The 25,306-nt window shown below is 31.0% G+C and overlaps 3 protein-coding genes across 3 annotated transcripts; 2 read left to right on the top strand and 1 right to left on the bottom strand.

The window, feature by feature from the left end:
• Positions 1-1,978: 1,978 nt before the first annotated feature.
• Positions 1,979-5,181, top strand: LOTGIDRAFT_207726 (hypothetical protein). Its single transcript, XM_009049950.1, has 4 exons — positions 1,979-2,013; positions 2,763-2,873; positions 3,039-3,134; positions 4,220-5,181. The coding sequence occupies exons 1-4, from the start codon at positions 1,993-1,995 to the stop codon at positions 4,301-4,303; spliced, it is 312 nt and encodes a 103-aa protein (XP_009048198.1). The 5' UTR covers positions 1,979-1,992; the 3' UTR covers positions 4,304-5,181.
• Positions 5,182-7,660: 2,479 nt separating this feature from the next.
• Positions 7,661-16,278, bottom strand: LOTGIDRAFT_225475 (hypothetical protein; the record flags this gene model as incomplete). The annotated part of the gene is made up of 20 exons (XM_009049949.1): positions 7,661-7,782; positions 8,118-8,181; positions 8,456-8,620; positions 9,058-9,135; positions 9,416-9,527; positions 10,254-10,330; positions 10,626-10,681; positions 10,837-10,966; positions 11,253-11,400; positions 11,871-12,028; positions 12,276-12,389; positions 12,690-12,865; positions 13,327-13,407; positions 13,642-13,696; positions 13,999-14,136; positions 14,357-14,466; positions 14,659-14,747; positions 14,918-15,060; positions 15,374-15,443; positions 16,196-16,278. The coding sequence occupies 20 exons, from the start codon at positions 16,276-16,278 to the stop codon at positions 7,661-7,663; spliced, it is 2,169 nt and encodes a 722-aa protein (XP_009048197.1).
• A 578-nt stretch (positions 16,279-16,856) lies between these two features.
• On the top strand, positions 16,857-24,654 carry LOTGIDRAFT_225472 (hypothetical protein). The gene is made up of 14 exons (XM_009049948.1): positions 16,857-16,992; positions 17,734-17,786; positions 18,059-18,279; positions 18,583-18,642; positions 19,046-19,149; positions 19,384-19,517; positions 19,757-19,959; positions 20,315-20,461; positions 21,024-21,144; positions 21,341-21,537; positions 21,942-22,111; positions 22,580-22,808; positions 23,285-23,473; positions 23,976-24,654. Exons 1-14 carry the CDS (start codon positions 16,924-16,926, stop codon positions 24,116-24,118), a joined length of 2,040 nt encoding a protein of 679 aa, XP_009048196.1. The 5' UTR covers positions 16,857-16,923; the 3' UTR covers positions 24,119-24,654.
• Positions 24,655-25,306: the final 652 nt, after the last annotated feature.

The following is a 25,306-nucleotide window of genomic DNA, read 5'->3' as shown; positions in this document are numbered from 1 at the left end:
TGCTCTCCTGCATTTTTTCTGGGGTGGGAGGGGGGGGGGGGGGGGGCTCTTCAGGGTTGGAGCCCGTGGTGATTGCGTCTTATCACAAACTTAGGCCTAAAGCATGTCATCATGAAACCATAAAATGTATTGATATCTTATCAATTTATACTGCACGTTATATATTTGCCATATGCACCAAACAAATTTAAGCCTCATTTAATTCTATTTTGCTCGAATATCGCTTTGGATTAAATTCTGTAAATGCATATTAAATTTCAGGCCACGTACTCTCGAAACGATCTTAGCGCTAGGATGTCCTAGGTTCTTAAACATTGATTCTAGGACATCCTAACGCTAAGATCGTTTCGAGAATACGTATGGCCAGATCGGATAAAACAGTGCAGCCTCTATGACCATGTGGACATATCATATAGCATATAGTATTGTTATCCGAAACATCTGCCTCTATTTCAGTCTCTGATGGATATTTTGACAGTTGTCTACACCAGCTGACATCTACACATTTGAACGATCTAATAATATTGTACCATAATCAGGTAAATACCGTATCACAATTCCCGAGATTTAATTATAAAACCCAAACAGAAAAAGTCTTAAAAGATTGTAAAGAGGTTTTCCAATTTTTATGTGTATTGGGGACACTGATAGCATTGATTTGCTCCATTCCAATTTTCAATCAGATGTCTGTGGTGCCTGCAATTTCACTAAAACTAAGTGTTTGATTACGTCACTGATGTAAATTGATGTTAAACAACCCCTTTGAATCAGACAAGGAACAAGTGGAGAAAATAACCTAGAATTAATTGTTATAAATGTGTAGAATAGAGTATATATATCAAGATAAAGGAAGACAGTAATAGAGTATAATGTTGATTTACAAAGCTACTCTATAAATTGTATTCTTTATTCTAGCTTTCATGTTTTTTATTGCAAGGGAACAGGAAGTACGGTCTGTATTGCCGTGTCTAAATTGCCGAGAAAAATTATTGTTAAAATGTGTAATAGAGATTTCTGAGAACATAAAAATTTGAACCTGTCTGTAAAAGACAAATTCATATTACAATATTTAATCTGAAATGCTTGCTGAAATGCAAAAATGCATTTACTTAAGAGGGACGGGTGCGCCATTTATTTTATCAATCTTAGGTATACCTTTATCTCAAAAACGGGATTTTTTAAAGCTAAGTCAGTCAGTTATAGTTCTCAAATACATGTGTGACCAGAATTATCCGTGTTTGAATGTTAAAGAGATGAGTCGTATTTTCTTGAGACACAGCATATATGTATATATAGAAAAGACATCTATAGAAATAGGAAAAGAATTTCCTAGTTTGAGATATTTTTGAAGGAATTATGCGATTTTCGTATATTCCTAGTGCTTTTGAAGATTATTTACTATTCAAGGCTCAAATCCACCCCCAAAATGGCGCATCTGCCCTTTAACCAATATATCAACTTACCCAACATTATGACTTTCGGAATTTCTTTTGCCAAGTCCAATCATTATTCCGAAATTCCGATCTTTTAAAAAACGACACGGATCATCCTTAAACTTAGAAAGCATTGATTCATTGAAGTTCGAAATTGACCTTATTTTAAGTATAAGCCCATAATGCATGTTTGTGTTGATCAGGGACTCGTTCAAGTCATAGTTCTTGATTTCGTAAAACGCTTCAAATTCGGTCAGTTAGCTCTATAGATAGAGTTTCGGACGAAATGTAAATGCAGCCGTTTGAATGGATTGTACACAAAAAGAATAAAGCCAATCGACCTTCGAAGTTTGATGTGCCTTTTGACCTAAGCCATCACCTCTCTGAAATGTACATTAAAGTAATGCCTTGCCTTGTGAATGAAGGGAGTCCCTTTTATAAACATGTTTAGAAGTGCATTAGCCTACTATAATTGAATATCTAAGTTTATATTATCAAATAGTAAAATTTTCGTTTTTAGTCAAACCCAATACAAGGAGCGATAACTCTAATTAACAAAATGGCGGAAGATCAAGAACAGGTTCTGAATTTTGCTAAATAAAACAAAATATAAAGCGTTTGGTGTTCTGATGACATTCTATTAAACATATATATTGCTAATAAACTTTAGTTTTCAGTTATGCCAGTCTGTTCAATTGACATTCACTGTAAAACATACGAATTTCAAAGTCTTTTTGTTGGTGCTTGCTTCGTTTAGGAAACGTGTTGGTTGGTTCGGTTTGCCCGCCTCCACCTACGGCAGTAGGATTGCCTTCTTGCACACATTTGTTGATTGCATATTTCTTAAAAAGATGTTTTTGTAAATAGGATTATGGATCCATGTTCATCAAAACACACATATATATTCCAATTTTCAATCAGATGTCTATTCAATTCTATTAAAACTAAAGGGCATTATGTGATAAAGCATATTTTGTGATAAGTGACATCATCAAACACTTATTTTTAGTAAAATTGCAGGAACCACAGATGTCTTATTGAAAATTGGAATGATGTAAATTGATGTCTACGATACATATATATTTTTTTTTGAGAAAACCTCTTTACAATCCCTTTAATAAAAAAATATTTATCTTTATTGATATGATGATCAGACTATCATTTGGTTGGTAAATGACAAGTTAAGGTATATTAATAGCTAAAGTTGACATCCCTGATGAGGTAGTTGGATCTGGATCAAGTACCGTAGTAATAGCTGTAGCCTACTGTTCCAACTACTGACAGTTAAAGACAACCATGAATCTATACTTTCTTATTTTATATTTGTAGCAAGTTCCAGCTCAGACTGTAGAGGAACCATTGGATCTGATCCGTTTAAGTTTAGATGAAAGAATTTATGTAAAGATGCGAAATGACAGAGAGTTAAAGGGAAGATTACATGTAAGATTTTGTTAATCATTACTTACTTTAATTAAGCTGAGTTAATTAGTTATGATACTTCACGACTAACTTATTTGAGTTGATTAAATCGTAATACAAAGTGGTTGAGATGTGGATTCAGATATTCAGGAAATTGTTGATTTAAACTATTCTTTTTTACACCAGGCATATGATCAACATCTAAATATGATTATGGGAGATGTAGAAGAAACAGTTACAACAGTTGAAATAGATGAAGAAACTTATGAAGAAATATATAAGGTATGATATGACACATGAAGGAGCTATTCTCTTTCTGTAGTTGAAAAATTGCTTGTACAAATGAAAGGAAAGCAACACTGAAGTCATCTGGTCTTGACTCAAACATAGATGACCAAGTTATTCTTTTGCTTCTTTTAGCCTTTAGTTTGGGGATGAATATCAAAAATTGTATATACACTCAAGTAACCTAATTTCGTGGAAACCTATTTTCGTGGATTTCCGGAAAGGATTAATAATTTACATGAGCGACTTTGCGTGACCTCCGCATTAGTTTGTTTTAATGAACATGGGTTTTCTGTACAATGTCAACTAGTTGAATGAATTTAGTTGTTTTAAGCAAGGTGAAATGTATTAATGTATACTTTGACAAATACAAAATGATGGATTTCAGTTATTACCAAACGTCATCATTTTTTATCAGCCGGATTTCCTTATAATCCCTAGCCGTAATTGGAACTAAGTGTCGTCTGCTAGAATGTAGTCCAACAAATGATGTCATGTGATCAACTAGCGGATTCCATGTCGGCAAAAAAATTTCTATGGAACACAAAGTGTACCATATTCTTATGTTGTTTCAGTGACTTTTAGCAATAAATCACGCTACGTATCTTATTTTGTCAGTCACTATTTTTTTTTTAAATCGTGGTTCTTTGAAGGAATTGTCACTAGTTATAATGAATTGATATTAAAGATAAATACTAAGAGAAGTTAATTATACCACCCGGTATCCATACAACGTGTTTTTCTAGACTTATTTATAGTTCAAACATTGTACACGAAAATAGGTGACGCATTCTGCGGCCGTTACCGAGTTGGTTGCTCATGAAATATGGGTCAAAGTGAAGGATTCATAAAGAAAATCGAAATAAACCAATTTTAATTATTTTGTAGAATATCTGAGGAAACATCTAAGACATAAAAAAAAAATTTCGTTTTTTTAACTTTGACGAAATTCGGTGTTGAATCCTTATATCCACGAAAATAGGTTACACCACTGTATTCTTTCCAAAATGACATTGACAAGGCAACCATATTACTGTGTGTCCTAATTGCCAATTTGTTCATCTATTTTTATTTACTTTCAGTCAACTAAAAGAAATATTCCTATGTTATTTGTGAGAGGAGATGGTGTTATTTTAGTTTCACCACCAATGAGGACTGGTTCCTGAATTTTTTTCAAGTCATCATTTTATTCTGTTTTTCATTCTACTTACTTTGCTGGCAAGGAATGCACAGCAGGAGTTTCAATAGTTTCTATGTGGGATAGTTAACAATTGAACAATGTAAAAATTACTGAGTTTAAGATATAACTGAGATAAGGGTACAATATATTGGATTATGACTAAAAAGGACTCTTTTGTGCATTTAAAAGTGCTATTTATGTTGTTAAGACCAACACCTCTATCTTAGTGGGTAGGTCAGACTCTGGCTTCAAAGGAGCTTTGGCTGTTAAAGTGATACGTCTTAGAATGTACATAAAATTTAAGTTCTTGAAATGGTCAATATGGGTATATATTCATCAGTGAACTTAGCTGGTGTCATAAAATTACAACAGAATCCCTATAAAATCTGGAAAATTAACAAAACTAAGTAATTATTGAAATGGTAAATGGTAATATTAAGCGTTATTCAATAGTTAATTGCATATTCATGGATAATTACTAAGTTTTTTGGATTTATCGGATTATATAAGAATCCTGTTATGTTATTTATGACACCAGGTATATCTACTGATGAATATATGCTCTTATTGGCCAAGTTTAAAATTCTAAAATTTTCTGTTCATTCTAAGACGTATTATCACTTTAACATAGAAATTCAAGAGTTACTATTTTTTACAAGTTGTCTTGACTTGTCAATCATAAGGGTTCACATGCTTGCAATAATTACAGCTATACATGAGTGTTGTTGAGGGCCATTTACTAAAATAAAGTACTTTAACAACATCAATCTTATGAAGTATTTCAACTTTTAGTTGTTTAATGTCACCATTTATGCCGTATACTTCATTTGTTATCACAATAAATCAAGATATTCTATGATCTGAACAAAATTAATATTTTTCATTTGCAGTGTTACATTTTTTGTGTGTAAAAATGTAACTTATTAAGTCACACATACTTTCATGTGGTTTAGAAAAAAAATGTATTTCCTACTTTCTACCTAATGGGCTGATGAGACTTGTGCAATGAAGGACATTTTGCCAGGACAGCAGTGTTAGTCTACTATCTCAATTTCCAACTGTTGAGAGATCTAATAAGTGCACAGCCTGTAATCACAGATCCTTGGCTTATTGCCTCATCTAAACTACTATAATAAGGAAGAAATAAGGAAACTAGATGGTAGATATTATATTACAATAGTTCTGGTTCACAATATACAAGCATTCATTTAAATAAATCTCAATCAATACATCTTATACACTCAAGGTTTTTCCTCAGTTTAAGGACAGCAAGTCCACAGATCTGCATTTTATTGGATGGAAAGGGTGTGGTTTAGATATGAAATAAGTTGGTAACACCACAAATTAGGACTCAATCCTTTTGAAAAAAAAAAAGCTAAAGTCTTTAAAAAGAAATTGAAGGTACCTGCCTGATTAGCTACATGCAAATCACAGAATATAATAGACATACCAAAAATTACATTTCCTAACGCTGTCCTTAACTTACAAGTCCCAAATTATATAATTTTTACACCTTAAACTGGTTGCAGACAATGTATACAACCAATTGATTCCATGTAGTCACATGATTTTTTTGTTAATAAAAATAAAAATACAAATAGCAAATGCTTGATTTAGTCTGCAAAAATCTGTTTATATGAATACCAGACTGGCCCAGATAGCCTGAGCTACAAACCAAGGGAGCCCATCCATTTGAGCTGGCTTACCTTCCATATAAATACATTTGAGTAAATCTTGAGAATTTAAAGTGAGGCCAGACCTGAGATACTTGGTAAACTGAGACATCTTGCCACATATAACCAGGCTAATATAAGAAGAATTTTAGGAAATGCTAATAATGCCCTTTAAATGTGTTACTTGATGTGACATGATATGATAAGATAGCTTGCCAGGCAAGGTAATATACGCCCACTTTGTTTGAAATTGAATATTTGTTAGAAAATAGCAAACATAGACACCAGGAAATATTCAACTTTTACCCAAATCCATCACAAACTGTGCCATCACAAGTTAAAAATCAAACACATTTGTAAAAATATCGGCAATAACTTGTATTTTATATTTCAAAAGGTTTAGTTTTGATTGTGATCAATTTCATCAAGTTGTCAAATTTGTTTTAGACTTCTGCTTTGTAGAATAAAAATTACGTGTTGTACAAGATTTTTGATCAGATTTATCCTTGGGTGATTTCAATAAGTCTGTCATGAATTGTGTATTTGCAGATTATATTCAAAAATATAGGCAATAATTCATACTACATATTTTTCGATTTCCCTGATTTTTCTATAGGGTTTATCCTTGGGTGAATACGAACACTCATACCAAGTTTCTTCAAAATCTGTCAAGAATTGTGCCTTCTAGAGTGTTTACGAGCTAAAAATTGAATGGTTTGCAAGAACAAGGGCAATAATTCATACTAAATATTTTTCGATTTCGCTGATTTTCAATAGGGTTTATCCTTGGGTGATTACAAACACTCATACGAAGTTTCGTTAAAATCCATCAAGAATTGTGCCCTGTGGAGTGTTTACGAGCTAAAAATTGAATGTGTTTTCAAGAACAAGAGCAATAATTCATACTAAATATTTTTTTTTTGATTTTCAATAGGGTTTATCCTTGGGTGATTACGAACACTCATAACAAGTTCCGTTAAAATCCTTCAAGAATTGTGCCTTCTAGAGTGTTTACGAGCTAAAAATTGAACACGTTTTCAATGACAAGGGCAATAATTCATACTAAATATTTTTCGATTTCGCTGATTTTCAATAGGGTTTATCCTTGGGTGATAACGAACACTCATGCCAAGTTTCGTCAAAATCCGTCAAGAATTGTGCCTTCTAGAGTGTTTACGAGCTAAAAATTGAACGCGTTTGCAAGAACAAGGGCAATAATTCATGCTAAATATTTTTCGATTTCGCTGGTACCAAGTTTCGTCAAAATCTGTCAAGAATTGTGCCTTCTAGAGTGTTTACGAGCTAAAAATTGAACGCGTTTGCAAGAACAAGGGCAATAATTCATACTAAATATTTTTCGATTTCGCTGATTTTCAATAGGGTTTATCCTTGGGTGATTACGAACACTCATACCAAGTTTCGTTAAAATTCGTCAAGAATTGTGCCCTGTAGAGTGTTTACGAGCAATTGTGGACGGACGGACCGACGGACATGGGTGACGACAATATACGCCCCCCATTTCATGTGGGCGTATAAAAATTGGGTTAAATGCTCAAACAATTAAAATATTGAGTATTTGATGTCAGTCAAAAAGCCCAGGGTTAATCAATGCCTACATGGTCTAAAAATAACAGGTCTGCATCTTGATGTTAATATTATGAGTCTTTAAATCAAAGTAGTGGTATAAGATCTACTAAATTTCCTTTTGGCTGAGTCATATGATCAGGAAAATAATTGACTAACATATCAAATAAACTGGTTCTTCTTTCAAACTTCTCATCATAATCTCCATCTAAATAAGAAATAAGATTGAAATAGATGTTGGTGCACATTTTTAGCCATAAATATTAGAAAAAAACATGCAGTAAATTGTAAACTACCAGCAATTTACAACAGAAATATTGAATTTCCAAATAAATAAGTATTTCTAAAAAAAAATGGAAAATAAAATTGTTTTTGAAGAAGTTATAACTAAATGAAGTCCATAAAACAGGGATTACTTCCTCAACTGACAAGGAAACGGTTTTATGATTGCTGGGACACACCACACCTTTAATGCCTTCTACAAAATCTAGAATGAATTCCAGAAATAGAGTTCCATTTATTAAAAGAATAAAAATTTCTTACCATCTCTCATATGTTCATCTTCACTTTCACTCTCTTTAAATAATGTAGATGCTAACAGCTGAAACTATATAGTCATAATAAATTTTATATTAAAGTTTTTTTTAAACCCCTAGACTGTCTCCTCTAGACTTCCGAAAAAAGTCCTGAGTCTGTCTTCATGAGCCAAATAAGGTATAGAATATGCTTTTGATCAAAGTCCAGGGTAGGAAACCTTACAATGTCAAGCATTAAGCTTCGATACTAAGGTATAGTCAGGAATTCCATGAACTGTTTTATATGAATTATATTTTATGTCCTTATGGTCATTTATGGAAATAGGTCATCAGAATACATTCTACCTCTTTTTCCTCCTCTTCATCATTATGATCAACTGTTTGTGCCAGTTGAACTTGTAAATAAACCATTGCCTCATGTGGATCTGTGACGGCCATTTCTTTAAACCGAAACTTTCGTATTAAATAACGACATTTTCTTAATAGGTGATTCGTTGATGGACGACATAACTGTAAAACGACAACATATTCCACTCATATCTCTGGCTACATAAATAACTCATTTCCATCCATCTACATGGAGAAAATAGGGGCTGCCCTTGCTTCCAAATTTCTTAGGCCATACAAAATAAATAGTCTGTTTTACAGGTCTTTTTTTTCAAAAATCGGGCAAGAGGGCAAATTTATTATTTATTATTTATAAGTGCTTTTTTAGATTTTCAACTGGAATAAATCAGAGCCAGCGAAAGCAATTATTATTTATTACCATTTATGTACATTTAATATTAAGGCAACAATCAGGCATTTTTGGGCCTGTAAAACAGACTATTTATTTTGTATGGCCTTATAAATGAGTTTTTGAATGCCTAATGTTGTAAGCATCTACCAATACTGATAAAATAGTTCCCTTAATTGAGGAATTTAACATATGCATGATTTTAACCTACCTTTAAAGACCAGAAATCATCTAATCTCATTTTAGGTAGGCTATCTTTACCTGGATTACCACCAAATAAATAATGTAACTACAATATAAAAATCAGGACTTTTTAGATAATTTATTAATAATGAATATGTGATTCTATTATGCAGATATATAGTTAAAACCATGCCCCTACATCAATATATAAAAGAGTGGTTCACTTATAAGAAAATCACAAATTAACATTATCTGCTGTGGTTCATGTTTGAAAGCATCTTCAAAAATCATAGATATCTCTGATTGACTCAAATTTACATTACATACCTTTATATACACAGGACATAATATACCTTGTAGATTCAACAGTTGAACAAAACTCTTACCTTGCGTACATGATCATACACTAACTGATGAGCAAATCTAGGTACTGGCTCTACATGCTGCATTTTTGTCCAATAATTCTGACCGGTATTTTCATTTTTATATATACATGACCTGCAATAAATTAAAGAATTCAACAATTGTTATTATGAGAAATAAAAGAATTGAGTTTCATGCAGAGTAAATAGTATGTTTTTTTTCATCCCATTCAAATCTCCAGATCCATCAATATCAATCGTAACCTACTGGGCAGGGGTCAATCAAAGTTTCTTAGGCACTGATTTTATTAAATTAGTCCAGATATTTAGAAAATTTCTAATTCTTTCAATCAGCACTAGTAAACCTAACGCTAATCTATATAAACAAACAGTATTTATAACTAGAACCATCAAAACTGAATTTAACTGCTAATCTAAGATTCGACATACGTGTCATGCAAATCAGTCATGCGTTAAAAATCGAAATGGTTGGTTTAAGAGGGTATGATTCCATATACGAGGAAGCAGTATTTGTCAAATGGTTTCCGTCATGCATCAATGCTGAGTGTAGCGATTTTTGACGCATACGGACGCCTCTCCTTTTGAGATCTCCCAAATGTGTCATATTTTGTGGGGATTCCCTGTCTTTTTTATGCACCAAACCATACATCTGTCTTGAAGTCGTGCGTCAAAAGAAAGATAACACATACGTTTAATGCACATATGGAATCATATTTGATGCATGACGGATCCGCAAAGGGCCATTTATGTCCATATTTTTCATTGCTTGTACATTGTTATTATCAGTCTTAAAACTTTTCATTCGAAATATCAATGAAATATATGAAAAAAAAAAACTCACCATTTATTTTTAGTAATATTATAAACCCAGAATGAGTTTTTAACATTATCTCTTTTATCCTTATCTCTACTTAATCCCTGAAACATAAAGCAGATTATAACTTTGTTTTTACCTCTTAAAATTAAAGAAAATAGTGAATACCATGCTCACAAACCAGAGTCAAGATGTCCAAAAAGCTCTGGTAGACAATATCATTTTTTACCGATATTTAAGCATATCACATGTTAAGCAATTAATGCTTAAATACCGCTTTATGACTATTCAATATCATTGTTTTGTAATAATTGTTTATATATAATGTCAAAACATGTACTGTGCTTTAACATAAATACTTATTAGACAGGAGAGATGAATCAATGATAATAAACTTACTGATAATACATGTATTTCATTTATATCAGGATCTAATGTTGCTCTTTGTGTAAAACCTAAAATACATGTAATATGAAAGATATAATTCTTGAAAAAATACATAAAAGTCTGAAATTGTAAAATTCTGGTCTTTTAATCTAATACTTGTACCTACAACTTTAAAGTATATTTCTGTGTGCAACTTATGTGAACAATTCCTTTAAAAGCATACCTGGTTGACATCCATCACTTTTTGTGTCCAAAATAGTATCAATAGACCCAGTATCCACATTATAAATTAAAAAATCATTGAGAAATTCACGAGATCTTTGACCAGCAAATATATACAAAACTCTTCTACCCTGAAAATAACAAAAACTATTCTTTATACATAGCCTATAGATAAGAGCTAATACTACAATACTTCTCAAATGTTTGAAATAAAATTGTTATATATTAACTTAAATAGTTACATTTGTCAAGCATACTTGCTACATGCTAAGGAGATAAACTATCCAAAAGCCTAAGTAATATAGTGATGGGGTGGGAACTCTATCATCAGACTGTACAATGGTTCCTTTTTTTTAGCTTAGGTCATCTGAAAGATAACCTACCTTGGTATTGTTTTAAAAGTGCAAATGACCTTACCGGATGAAACAACATAGAATGACCAATGCGAGAACGTAATTCTTTACAATCATCCATGAGTTTAGTCCAGGTACTAGTTGGAATATGATAGGTATATAGACCACTGAATACTGGTTCATGACTAGATCTTTCACTTTCACAACCAGTACTAAAATATATTATCAACATTGATAAACATCATTGAAGATAACAAAAGAATCAATTTTACTTGACACTCTTCAAATCATTGTCTATAAGATTTATTATTTTTAAAAGGACAGGTTTGCCATTTTGGATTGGTTAAACAAATAGCAAACCTATCCCTTTAAGACTTTTCTGTGTTTTTGTTCAATTCATATAATTGCATTAGCAGCTTAAGATTATCTGGTATTGCTTTTCAATGTTCAACAACTAGTTAATTATAAAGTTTTTCATTTCTATTACTTGCTGCTATTTTGAACAATTCCAAAATAAATTTTATAATCATTTCATTGTCACAACAGTCACTTTGATAAAGTTTTACATATATTTTGAAAATAACTGTCCATTACTCAAAGTCTTTTATGATGGGATTATTGGCCAGATTCATTCAGGGATTATTGTATCAGTCGCAAGATATACAATAAATCAAATATTTACCTAGACAAAATTCGACCACCAAATACAAAGATATTTTGTTTTTCAATATCTATAACCATCTGATGATCAAATATTAATTTGGGTCCACCAACAGATCCAGTATCTTCTGTTATTAATGTCCATTTACCAGAACCAATATCATACATATAAAAATCACACTGAAATTAATTTACATTTTTCATACTTCAATCAAATATAATATGACTCAAAAAGTCAGGGCTATTTTAGACTTCAGATGTTAGATTCCAAATAAAGGTTATTTCTAATATGCTACACCTAATGACCCAGGTACTCATATCTTAAGAAAAACACAGCTATCTGATTAATTAGCAAGAAAATTTAAATGCATTGGAACTGTGGTATATATATGGCATTGCAGACAATTCTAAATAAAAAACACCTTACTTTTAAATTTTCTGTAGCTCTCATTGATGCATCAAGATACCTTCCCAATGTAAAAATCTGTTTTCTTTCAAAATCTAAACACATTTTATGACAGGATCTAGCACTGGGACCACCCTATAAACAGATAAACTGGTGATGTAGAGATATCTGGTAACTCTAAGAACTGATATGGAGTGGTCAACTGAGTATTGTCAATAGCGTATTCAATGAACATCATTGTATGTTATAATTTTAACAAGAGAGGCAAGGTATGATCAGCCTTACAAAACTCTGATATCACTCTGCAACTGGGTCTGTTGACTAAACATCTCTTTCAGAGATTATTTGGTATGATTATCATTAAGATCTGCCTTGAAATAAATTCCTAATAATGGATTCTAAATGTTGACAATACAGTATAATTAAAGATGGTACCTCCTCTTCTGTATTTCGAGATAAACAAGTCCAACTTTTACTAGGTACATGATAGGCCCATAAATCAGCTAAATCTCTATTACCATCCCAACCACCATATAAATAGATAGTTTCTGTATGTATATCTATACACATCTGATGTCCACCTCTCATACCTGGCCGACGTTCATTTATCACTGAAAATAAGATAAATATTCATTGTCTGATTTTCTCTAAATCAATTCAATCATAGTTGTATAGTTCTCTTACAAATTTAATTTACAGTGTAAGGCACTGGCTAAGATCTAAAATAATGGATCATGCCCTTCATGTCCACATTGGCATGTGGTTGTGGGTGATAAAATCATTTCCATATTCTGACCAACAAATTATAGACAAATAGGTTGAAATCTTCATTAGCTAGAGCTTTTTGGTAATATATTTATCAAGGCGGTTAGTGACACACATGTCATGCTAAAATCTGTACATGCTATAGAATCCAAGAAATACGAATGGGCAGAAAACAGACACACATGTAGGCTTGAAAATATACTACTCAAAAACAAAGATCTCATAATAATATTCTAAAAAAATTAACTGAGATATTAAGCAAATCTATGAACCGTTAGACATTTACTTTAATGTGAAGAATACTTACCATTACTCTTACTAACTGGTTGAATTGCATTCCAAATTGGTACATAATCTTGTTGACTAACATATTGGTCAAATAAACCATCTAAAATACATACAAATATATAACTAGTCTATACAAAGTTAAAAAGATTACTGAGGTTGAATTTCAGCTAGCTGTAATTCTCTTTCAATGAAAATCTTGTATATAGATCTTCAATAATTAGGTAAATAAGAATCTCTCAGTAGGCCTAATATCTGTAAATATTATCACAAACTTTGTAATTTTTCATTGTTAACAAGCCAAACCATTTTATTATCTAGTTATATATAAACTTACCATTACATGCCTTTGATACAACCTCTTCACACCCATCATAATCTCCTTTACATACCTTCAAATATACAACAATATAATATGACATGGCTTACAGTCTCAGATTCATCTATAGTATTACATTGGAGTCTCAGTTATGTATAGTATTGTCTCAGTTATCTGTAGAATTACATTGGAGTCTTGGTTATCTATGGTATTACATTGGAGCCTCAGTAATTTGAGTATTACAATGGAGTTTCAGTTATCTTTAGTAGTCTCAGTTATATATCATATTAGTTTATTACATTGGAGTCTCAGTTATTTATAGTATGATAGGAAAAAAGATGTGTATTTTCAAAAAGAATAAAAGATAGTACTTACTAATAAATCATGTAATTCTGTTAATACTGGATGTTCTAACGATATTTTAGTTTTTTTCTGTAAAGCATCATATGCTTCTAAATATTGTCGTTGACGAAAATGTTTTAAACATAATCGTATTGCCTCTCGTTCTCGATACTGTAATAATCATACAAAATATACAAATAATAATATACAAAAAATAACAACTCATTGGTACATTTTTTAAATAAAGGGTACAGAGGCCTTATAGACTTTCCATCCAATTCTGTTCTTCCCATAATTTCAGTTCTAATAGCAGTTTCTTAAGTGTTTCTGATATATATACAAGGGCTAATAAACCAAGGCTTTATTCCAATATCTAGAACATAGTACTTACTGTGTGATACCAGTTCATACATGTTTTAACTGACTCCCAATCATTAATACCATTCAACTCTACATACCATATACTAAAATTAAAACTAGGACCCCATGCCTGAGTAGGAACTGAAATATATATAGAGCTGATTATATATATCATATAAGTCAGAGACAAAGAAACATGAAAATTTGCACTACCAACAGGTGGCTAGAACGTGTACTTACCCCAGCTACTAAAAACTATTTCAAATCTTTGATCTTTTCAATGAAAGAGTTGAGCTCCACCCTATCCATAATGTATTTTCCAAATGTACTTACCTATTTTGAGAAATCTACAGGGAAAATGGTGACTGTCTATCTGATTTCTTAATATAAATACTTCAGGTAGATGATCATTTTTCAAACCACTGAAAAGTATTGGCAAAATTCTTCATAAAAAGTCCAAAGTGTGCATCAGATCAGTTATCCCTTTAAATACTTGCTTAATTCACAGTCGTTGTACTAAAATAACCATCTGAATTTAAAGCCTAAATAAGAAAAAAGGTTCCATAAGTAAAATGAGTTTTTATAATCTTACCTTTCTAACAATTCAATCATATGTTCTTCAGTTAACCCACCATAAATCTTAAACTTCTTTAAATTACAGACATGTGTTTTCTCATATTTACCAAATGTAATACTTTCCACTATAGCTGGCTTGTCTAACTTTAAAATCAAAAACTGCAAACAAAATAGTTATTGTAGTGACAGGTCATATATGAAATATTATTAAAAACTCTACAAAAATGATCCAAATGTCACGAGAATGACTAAGTATTTCCACATCAAAATAGCAAATTGAAGTTATTTGTTCATCACTCCCAATTCTTGATGAGTGAAAATTATATAGCTTGCAAATGAGCTGATGAAACAATGGACATTCTATAGTATCAGTATCATTATGATGAGTTTTGACTACCATACCATAGCAACACTTTTGTTTAAAAAAGTTAATATACCAGTACATTTATTTAGACAAAGCTTAATATTTTACCTGTGGAGGGTTGTTGGAGTCTGAAGACCATCTTGAAGATTGATCATTTGGTTTGTCTGAGTAAATATTTCTGAAAATAAACAAAAAAGATGACAGTACCGGTATCTATAGTCATAACTTGGAATGTCAAATTAAAAGGATATTTGCTTCAAGTTACCATTTTAGGGGGTTGATTTAAGTGTTGAATATATATGTAAAAGTACTAGAAATGTAGGATAATTGAATAACTCCTTCAAAATAATCTAAAGTCAGGAATTTCTTTTCCTATTTCTATAGATATCTTTTCTTTATATATGGCATTGTCTCAAGAAAAGACAACTCATCTTTTTAATTTTCAAACACGTATAATTCTAGACACACATGGATTTGAAGACTTAAATTGCAACAGTGAGCTGAAATTACTATTACTGACTGGCTTTTCTGAGACTAAGGTACGATTGGACAAAAAAATTGGCGCAGCTGTCTCTTTAAATAGTTCTGAGCAAATATTAAGACCATTATATGCAAGGTCAGATTTATCTAGTTGGTATTATGAGTCAATCAATTAATTTTTCCAAAGAACAGTTCTTAAACCATCTTGATTCTTGTTCTACATTATAAGATTATATGAGATTTATTAAATAGAACTAGGCCTATGCAAAACAAAAATTTTTATGCTAAGATTCAAAATAACAATGATTAAAGGTTAGATCTATCAAATAATAAAGAAAATAACAATATTGAATTCAAGTGAAAATAACAATATTGAATTCAAGTGAAAATGAAATATGAAAATCGTTGCAGTTGCACTCCTCTGTTCAATTGCGTAACTGCGTAACTTACTCTGGAGGATAACTTTGTGAGTAGCTTGACCACTTTGTTATGGTGTACTTTAACTTTTCTGAATTACTCGACCTGCAAGCCATTCAAATTTTAAGCAAATAACTTAAATAAAATAGTTAAAACTCAAAATCAAAGTTTTGCGATTCTATAAATTATTTTAAAATTTCATCTGTCAAAACACTTTTGTTAACAGTAAACGAAAGATATAAAAAATCATTAAAAATGTCATTTTTTATGATATTCTAATTAAAAAATTGTCAATAGGCCTAGTTAGTAATAGTCTTTTTAGATTAAGGAAGTTTTAACTGTAAGAATTTTCCTTAAAATACCATAGTGTCGTTTCGTTTCTCTTTTTGATACTCCAGAACCGGGTGTCCATAAAATACCATCATAGCAAATCAAACATTAATATTCTTTCTGTATGTTTTTTGGATTGATCCATTCATACGAGGATATTCTATTCATTTCTTCATTTTATTATTTTTTTTTGTTCAAAATTTACTTGTCAGAGTGAAATAGTTTAAATTCAAAAATTATAAAACATTTTATTGGCCGCTCAAAACGGCTAGTCTGCTGTACACATCCACCGCTATTTATAACAGTCTGGATATTCTAGATTGAAGATTGTCAAGGGACGCAACTACTCTATCAAAACAACGTCCAAAGTTCAACTTCAAAAACTTTTTCCACATAATAATGCAAAATTGATCAATACAACAACTCTGAAAATGCTTAGAGTAGCATTATACAAACCATGTCCTCAAAGTTCTACACTTTTTTCTCAAGTATCTTCATTGGTATGCTAGATTTAAGAAGTTTCCACTTTCAAATCAGACTTTTAGCTATTTGATTTTCTGACTCCTGTTCAGACCTAGTAGAGCTGTGCTATGCGATTTCAGTTCACAACTACTGAACTTAAGTCAAAGTTTGAAATGTTCTTTATTTTCACATCTGATATTATTTCAAAGAGATGGAACTACCTGATTTTTTGACGTAGCGCAGTCCTATTTTCTGACTTCAAGTTATTGGGACACACAGTCAGTGCACACTTACCAACTTTTTATTGCAACTGGGGTGCCTTTATTGCCCACTTTAAGAACTGTCCTGAAAATATATCATCCAGATTGAAAATAAAGTTGCCCTTCTATGCTGCTTATTTCTTCTTTGTTGACGGTCCACTCACGTTCTTCTGGAATGGAAGATGAAAACAGTGAGTTTATGGATTCCACCATGTTGAAGCAAATATATGATACGTACATAAGATTTTATTGGTTGAACTTTAGGCTTGGTCACGACAAATTATCGCTTGCTGACAAGGCATTCGGGACATCTTTCGATCGAACATGCCTCCTTCAAAAAATCAGTAAGATTGTGCCTGCCTCTTAATGACAATATTGTATTTGTATACATGTCGATTTGTACCACAAACTAGACATAATTAAAGGCACAAACAATAACACTTTTACATTATTTATTTTGTATTTCATCTGTTCCTCAATTGAGTATATGACTGCAAATTTGTTAATTCTATATTTCAGGGGAAGAATAGTCGTGTATTAAATGCACACTGTTTAAATTCTCAACAATATAGGTAATGGTTGTAAACATTTAATAATTTTATTATCAGTGCCAATAAAAATACCATTGAATCAAATATTTTTATTAGTATTATTATTATTAGATAGTACATGATAAATGTAGACTAGAACAACTAATTTGAATTAATTTTAGTAACATTTTATGAAGGTCATCAAAGTCTAATATTGTCTAATTCTGTTTGTTTTGTAATTTAAGGTAAAAACCTGAAAACTGATTTTCTACAAATTTGCTATTTCCCTCTGAAAGTTTTATGCTTCTTTTCAGTACCACGAATACTTCAAACCGTGGAACAGAAGAACGAGAATACTTGGAGAGAAATAAAGTTCCAACTTATCATTTCCAGAAAAGTTTACCAAGACTTCCAGTGCCAACTTTAGAAAATACTTGTAAAAGATATCTGGCATCTCAACGTCCATTACTAAATGATGAAGATTTTAGTAAAACAGAAAAAATTGTTCAAGAGTTTGGGAATGGTGCTGGTAAAAGTAAGAACAATTTTTAAAATTTAATTTCAAAGTGACAAGTAGTAAACTTATTCTATGACTTTTTCTTTTTGACATATTAAGCTTATATAAGTTTGTAAAGAAGTTAATTGCACTACTTGTATGTGTTGGAAAATGTTATTTTTAAGATTTTGTATTGTGTTATATAATTGTACCTTAGTTTGCATCTTAAATAAGCTTATTCTTGGACCTTTTTTTAAGAATAATTTGGATAGTTGGTTCTTTGTTCTGTGTAAAATAATATATAATAGTAATAAAATATTTCTGGTGAATTGTTATTTTCAGCTTTACAAGAAGAATTAATTGCTACTGATAAGAAAAATAAACACACTAATTATGTTTCAGGTAAGTTTTTAAAATTTTAAGTTTTGAATTTGATCAAGAAAATGTGTTCCACCACTCTTCAGTTATATTGACTGGTAATAGAGTTGAAAGGAATTATGAGAAAGTCTAGACATCAATCCAATGTCAAGTTGTGTGACCAATATAGGTGTTGTAAAGAGGTATTGGGGACACTTATCTTAGTTTTAAAGGAATCACACGAATGGTGAATGGTGAAATACTATGCTAACAGAGTATACACATAAAAGGTTTGTAAAAATCTTTAAAATTTGTTAAGTCTTGATATAACTGTGATATAACCATCATTTTGCTCTTACAATTATGTATTTTTCTAAAATATGTTAACAGGATAAGACATGATGTGATGTACAGTAACATATATATATATATATGTGATATTTTCTAGATGCATGGTTTGATATGTATCTACGTGATAGAAGACCAGTGGTATTAAATCATAATCCATTTATGGTATTTAATGATGAGACCAGACCAGAATACAATACACAGGTAAAAGTAACCTATCAGTGGATTTATTTCTTTATGTTACAATATTAATGATAAGTTCCAAGTATCAAACAGATGGAATTTTTTGCAAAATTTGCTTTGAAAGGAAAGGTATTTTCTTACTTTTTCAGTAGTAACTTTTTCCATTTGAAATTGATAATGAACTGGCATATTTATTATTTACACTTACCTACTACTCCCATCAGAAAATTTATATCGTTTTCTTTTTTTTTGTAGTTGGTTAGAGCTACTAATATGGTGGTATCTTCTATTAGGTTTATGAAGACATTGAAAGCTGAAATTTTGGGCCCTGAAATATTTCACATGAATCCTGCCAAGAGTGATACTGCAAGTTTTCGTAATTTTGTAAGGTAAATCACAAAGTTTTTATTACCTCATGTGTAATAAAGGAAAAATTGGCCACAAAAAAATAACAATGATCTGTCTATTATCTGTCTCGAGTCTTTCTTATGCCATTGGAGAATTGTGTGAAACAAATTAATAAATTCTGTCAATCAAAATTGAACATAGTTTACCAAAAGTTCAACACAAAAGTACACTTTTGTTGAAATGAATCATCTCCAATACATTTATTATTTGATTATTTTAGACTCTTACCAGAAGCTGTGGCATTCTATGGAGCCTACTGGTATAAAGCATTTCCTCTTGACATGAGTCAATTTAAACGTTTATTCTGTTCAACTCGTATACCAAGACATGACAAAGATGAACTCTACAGTAAACCTGATTCTAAACATTTAGTTACATTTCGAAATGGAAATATGTATTTATTTGATGTCCTTGATAGAGATGGTAAGTGCCATATTTTGTGGGATGAACAATGTTTGTGGTGTATTTAAGCCATGGGCAAGAATGACATAGGACCTATTAGGAGCAAAAAGGGGATATTTATTACTTAAAGTATGGTACAACCATTTGCTGAGTTCACTTTATTGCTGGAAGTCACAGTGATTTTTCTATTTATATAAACAATATTTTATTCAATAACTGAAAGGGATTGGGAGACAGGCTTATTGTAGCCTATTTCATTCCATTTAAGTCATTTTGAATTTTACATGAATATCGGAATCAAGAATCTAGTTTAGTAGAAAAGAAGAAATCTATAGCCAATAGCCATGTCAAATTTCAAATGCCTTTTGAATTATAGGTAACATTGTGTCTGCCAGTGAGATTATGTCTCATATTAAATTTATACTGGATGACACAACACCTAGACCAGATCATCCTGTCAGTATTTTAACCACAGAAAACAGAGACATATGGGCTACAGTTAGAACACAACTTATAAATGCAGGTTTGTAGAATTATATGTAATAAGTAGCATTAGAACTAGTGGCTAGTGTTATGTTTACATTAATATTATATTTGTGATATTCAGGCAATGAAGTAAGAACTAGTGGCTAGTGCTATGTTTATATTAATATTATATTTGTGATATTCAGGTAATGAAGTAGCATTAGAACTAGTAGATAGTGCTATGTTTACATTAATATTATATTTGTGATATTCAGGTAATGAAGTAGCATTAGAACTAGTAGATAGTGCTATGTTTACATTAATATTATATTTGTGATATTCAGGTAATGAAGTAGCATTAGAACCAATAGATAGTGCTATGTTTACATTGGTATTATATTTGTGAAATTCAGGTAATGAAGTAGCATTAGAACTAGTGGACAGTGCTGTGTTTACATTATTATTATATTTATGATATTCAGATAATGAAGTAGCATTAGAATTAGTGGATAGTGCTGTGTTTACATTAATATTATATTTGTGAAATTCAGGTAATGAAGTAGCATTAGAACTAGTAGATAGTGCTATGTTTACATTAATATTATATTTGTGATCTTCAGGTAATGAAGTAGCATTAGAACTAGTGGATAGTGCTGTGTTTACATTAATATTAGATGATGATAAGCCAACAGATCCAAATGCAGTTTCCAGGTCCTTCTTGCATGGTGATGGCATAAATAGGTATGTTTACACAGAGACTTTTTTTGGAATTTCATTACTTGTGTAAAATATTTGGCAGGAAAACCAATTTGAAAAAAAAGTGTACTATTTTGACTTTGTAGGGAATTTGCTGAATTTCTCTATAAGAATGCAATCTATTAAACTTGCTGTGAATGTGGTGAATGTAATCTTATTAACTAATGATGTTTATTTACAGATGGTTTGATAAGAGTTTTAGTTTAATAATAAATAAAGCTGGTACAGCAGCTGTAAATTTTGAACATTCCTGGGGAGATGGTGTAGCTGTTTTAAGATATTTTAAAGAAGTCTTCAAGGATTCAATTCAAAAGCCTAAAGTGAACAAAAATACTATACCATCTAATATAGATTCTTCTAAAAGTGTCCAGAAATTAGGTTTGTAGAATAATTTCTTGTATATGTTCTTAACCACTATTTGTGGACATGGAATTACTGAATTATGATAAATATTAGACTAGTTATCCTTGTTTTCTATTTTATTTGAAAAAATGTTACAAAAATCTGTTTTTAGTAAACTAAGAAAACAAAAATTCAAACAACATAAAAAGTCAATTTAAAAGCTTATTTTGCTTAAGGTGTTTACCAAGACATGAACAATTTCCAAAATATGTATTTATGTAAGCTTACATATTATATTCATACTCAAATTTTGTGTTAATGATAATTATTTTCTCTCAAAGTGTATCCAGTTAGTGCATTTTCTATCAAGATTACTCTGAGATTGTAACTCTAAGCTGTTTAACTACTACTAAATTGACAATGATGTATTTTTTATGTAGACTTCAGATTAGATGGTAACAGCAAGAAGAGTATAGATGAGGCCAAAAAGAAATTTGATGAAAAAATCAACACATTAGATTTACACCATTTAGAATATAAGAAATTTACTAAAAAGTTTATTAAAGAGAAGAAATTAGGTCCAGATTCTGTTTTACAGTTAGCTATACAGGTGAGCTTATTTAATCATTTCAATCTTAGGCAGCCTATAATATTTATTCATATCAGGGATCACATTCAAAATAAGTCAACTCATATCAATTTTTAATTTCCTATTCAAAGAATTGTTATAATGCAGAAATGGAAATTTAACAGTATTTCTAAAAATTTATATTTGGTGATAATTTGGTTTTGTGAATAAGGTTTCTAGGTTATGTCAGAATGTAGACAGAACAAGCAAATTGTACAAATCATGTCAGACCTACTCTGTGCTTCCATAACCAGTGCCTTTGAGTGTCTGCTCAGTATGGATGGTCTCACCCTTCAAACATAGGCCTACCATCTTAAAAATTAACATCATTAAGCGGAAGTGTAGAAATAAGTCTAAAATCTCTAGAAAGTTTTTCATATTGAAAACGAACCTGTCAACTTGTCAGATGCGCTCTCCCACTATATATATGATATTTTTGTTTAATTCTAGATGACCTATTATCGTATGTTTGGTAAAACAGTAGGAACCTATGAATCTTGTAGTACATCAGCATTTAAACATGGTAGAACTGAGACAGTTAGACCCTGTACCACGGCTACTTTACATGTCTGTGATTTATTATTCAACCCTAGATCATCTTATACTGTAGAAGAACTACAAGCTGCTCTAAAAGAATGCTCTAAAATTCATTTTGAATTGACTAAAAATGCTGCTATGGGTAAGATGTGTTTTATTAGATATTATATAATTTGTGAGAAAAGGCTTGGTGTTAACATGATGTATATGTACTTCTCTAAAGCTAGGAGCACACATGCATATTTTTTTTTAACTAAATTCTAATGAATTTTAAATTCACTCCAAAATATTCACCCGAAAAACATCTGCAACAAAACATGTTACATATTTTTGGATGATTATTCATGCCAGGGGATCCATTCACTTACAAATGAGCTCTTCTGTGATCTGTCCAGCATATTTTGTTGAGTAATCAATTTATTTAACCAATCGGATGTGATGTTTAAAATCTGATTACGCTAGTATAGATTTCTTACATGTCTACAAACATGAAGAATTCGAAGATAATCAGGCAAAAAATACATTTTTCTGCCCCTAGCATAGCTACCAGTAAAAATTTTACTCCCAACCTTAATGACCTGTTATTGTTTTTTTATAGATAAATGGTTCTTATTTCAGGTCAAGGCTGGGATCGTCATCTGATGACATTGAAGAGAATGTCAGAATCACATGGTCAATCATTAGACATATTTACTGATCCAGCTTATAAATATATTAATCATATAATATTATCTACTTCCACACTATCTGATCCTAGTGTTTTAATTGGTGGTTTTGCTCCAGTTGTACCTGATGGTTATGGTATAGGTGAGTGTAATATATTGTGATCTTAAAGGGATTTTAAATAAGTTTTCTAGACTGATAGTATTGGTAAACATCATTCCAATTTACAATAACAGAAGATTTGCAATTCTTCTTAAACTAAGCGTTTTATGACATCACTATTGTAAAAGCTGTTAATACATCTAAGTACTTTTGCAACAGTGAATGTTATAAAACAATTATCACAGATGTCTGACTGAAAATTTGTAATGGTGCAAATCAATTCTATCAGTGTCTCTAGTACACAATACTTCTATTTCCCCTCTTTTGATCATAGTCCAGTATATCCAGGTCATTACAAGACATGCATTTTATTCAATAGATGTATAAGTGACAATGAAATGTGATATACAGGTATTTTGTAAATCCCCCGAACATTGGTAAAGTCTCAAAATAACAGGTCTGACAGAAAGTTAGCAGATGAAAAAACAAGGCAGCGAGATTAGGACAAACATTTACTGTAAACAAGATGTTGTTTGTATTTCAGGTTATTCTGTAGAAGATAATCGTCTAGGTTTCAATGTAACAAGTTATCAAGATAAAAGTGTCCATGATTTTATTGAGAATGCTAGTAAATCATTGGATGATATATATAACATATTACAAGGACAGAAACCAGTCAGATTATGATGATGGACGAGAAATAGAACTTCAGACACTGGTGCATAACATAAGTTTATTAATGTCGTTGAAGAGACAATTTTGTCCACTCCTGAAATTCCAAGCTACAATTATGTGTATAAAACCAGTATAAATCCTTACGTTTAAGTAATGAAAAATGACGAATGGTAAAGTAATGATGGCTTCAGATTCAATGTTTTTGTTTTTTTGGCATTTGTGTTATTTATATTTTTGAGGTTATAAAATGTTAAACAGTCTTTTCATTTATATTTTCAATAGCCACTCAAAGGACATACTCATCTAAATAAATAGGACTTGGGTTGGCTTGTTATGATAATATAGATCTGGAAAACTGGCATTACTTCCATTGTTTTATGGTTGAAGAGCGGATCATCATATTTCATGTCTGAAAAGTTATACATGCTACAAATCTCACAATAAATGCTATGAGTACTTTTCAAACATGAGAAATAATGATAAGCTGCAATTTGTCAATTATGTAAACAAGCGTGTAATTAAATCTATATTAAATTGACTGAAAACTTGACATTGACTTTTGGAAGTATAATCTATTTCATTACTGTCTTCATCAAGTTATTTTTTCGTTGATTATATACTAATCCCATCTGGACCCCTGGACGTGCAAAATATCTGCAGCATAAGGTAGTGCTTACGGATATAGTTTGAAGTGATTCATATTACAAAGGATTTCAAATAAAAGTAGATGTGGTGAATTTTATTATAAATGATTATACATGATTGGAATTTCATAATTAAATAAACATAATCAGGTAAATAACATATACATCTACAACTTTGATTAAATAAATGCAATACACACATCATTGTATACACACACTATTACACTTGCAGAGTTAACATATTTCCAATGACAAAATTAGCATATTATGGAAATGCCATGGGCTTTATTGCAAATTAACACGCATTAGGTAAAGAGCAATTCCGACAATTGCAAGTATGCAACTTTTAGAAACTCGAATCAACAGTAATGTTAACACCAACATTCAACTGACATTAGAACTACTAGGAGGTATTAGTCTTCATTGATGATGGAAAAAGCTACGTCATTCATTCAATTTCTACAGACAACATCTAACTCATTATACATATAGTTATTTTTAAATGCATCTTCATATAAATATGAGCACTAGTAATTGATACTATGAAAAAGATCTA

Source organism: Lottia gigantea (assembly GCF_000327385.1).
Source record: "Lottia gigantea unplaced genomic scaffold LOTGIsca_141, whole genome shotgun sequence".
NCBI lineage: Eukaryota > Metazoa > Mollusca > Gastropoda > Lottiidae > Lottia > Lottia gigantea.
Note: the sequence above shows the minus strand (reverse complement) of the source record. Positions and strands in the feature narration are given on the sequence as shown.

Excerpts from the sequence above, each read along its gene's own strand:
- LOTGIDRAFT_207726 (XM_009049950.1), top strand. The coding sequence starts at position 1,993 with ATGGCGGAAGATCAAGAACAG. Across the intron at positions 2,014-2,762 it reads TGGCGGAAGATCAAGAACAG|CAAGTTCCAGCTCAGACTGT; the intron begins GTTCTGAATTTT and ends TTATATTTGTAG. Across the intron at positions 2,874-3,038 it reads AGTTAAAGGGAAGATTACAT|GCATATGATCAACATCTAAA; the intron begins GTAAGATTTTGT and ends TTTTTACACCAG.
- LOTGIDRAFT_225472 (XM_009049948.1), top strand. The coding sequence starts at position 16,924 with ATGCTTAGAGTAGCATTATACAAACCATGTCCTCAAAGTTCTACACTT. Across the intron at positions 21,538-21,941 it reads TAAAAGTGTCCAGAAATTAG|ACTTCAGATTAGATGGTAAC; the intron begins GTTTGTAGAATA and ends TTTTTTATGTAG. Across the intron at positions 22,809-23,284 it reads GACTAAAAATGCTGCTATGG|GTCAAGGCTGGGATCGTCAT; the intron begins GTAAGATGTGTT and ends TTCTTATTTCAG.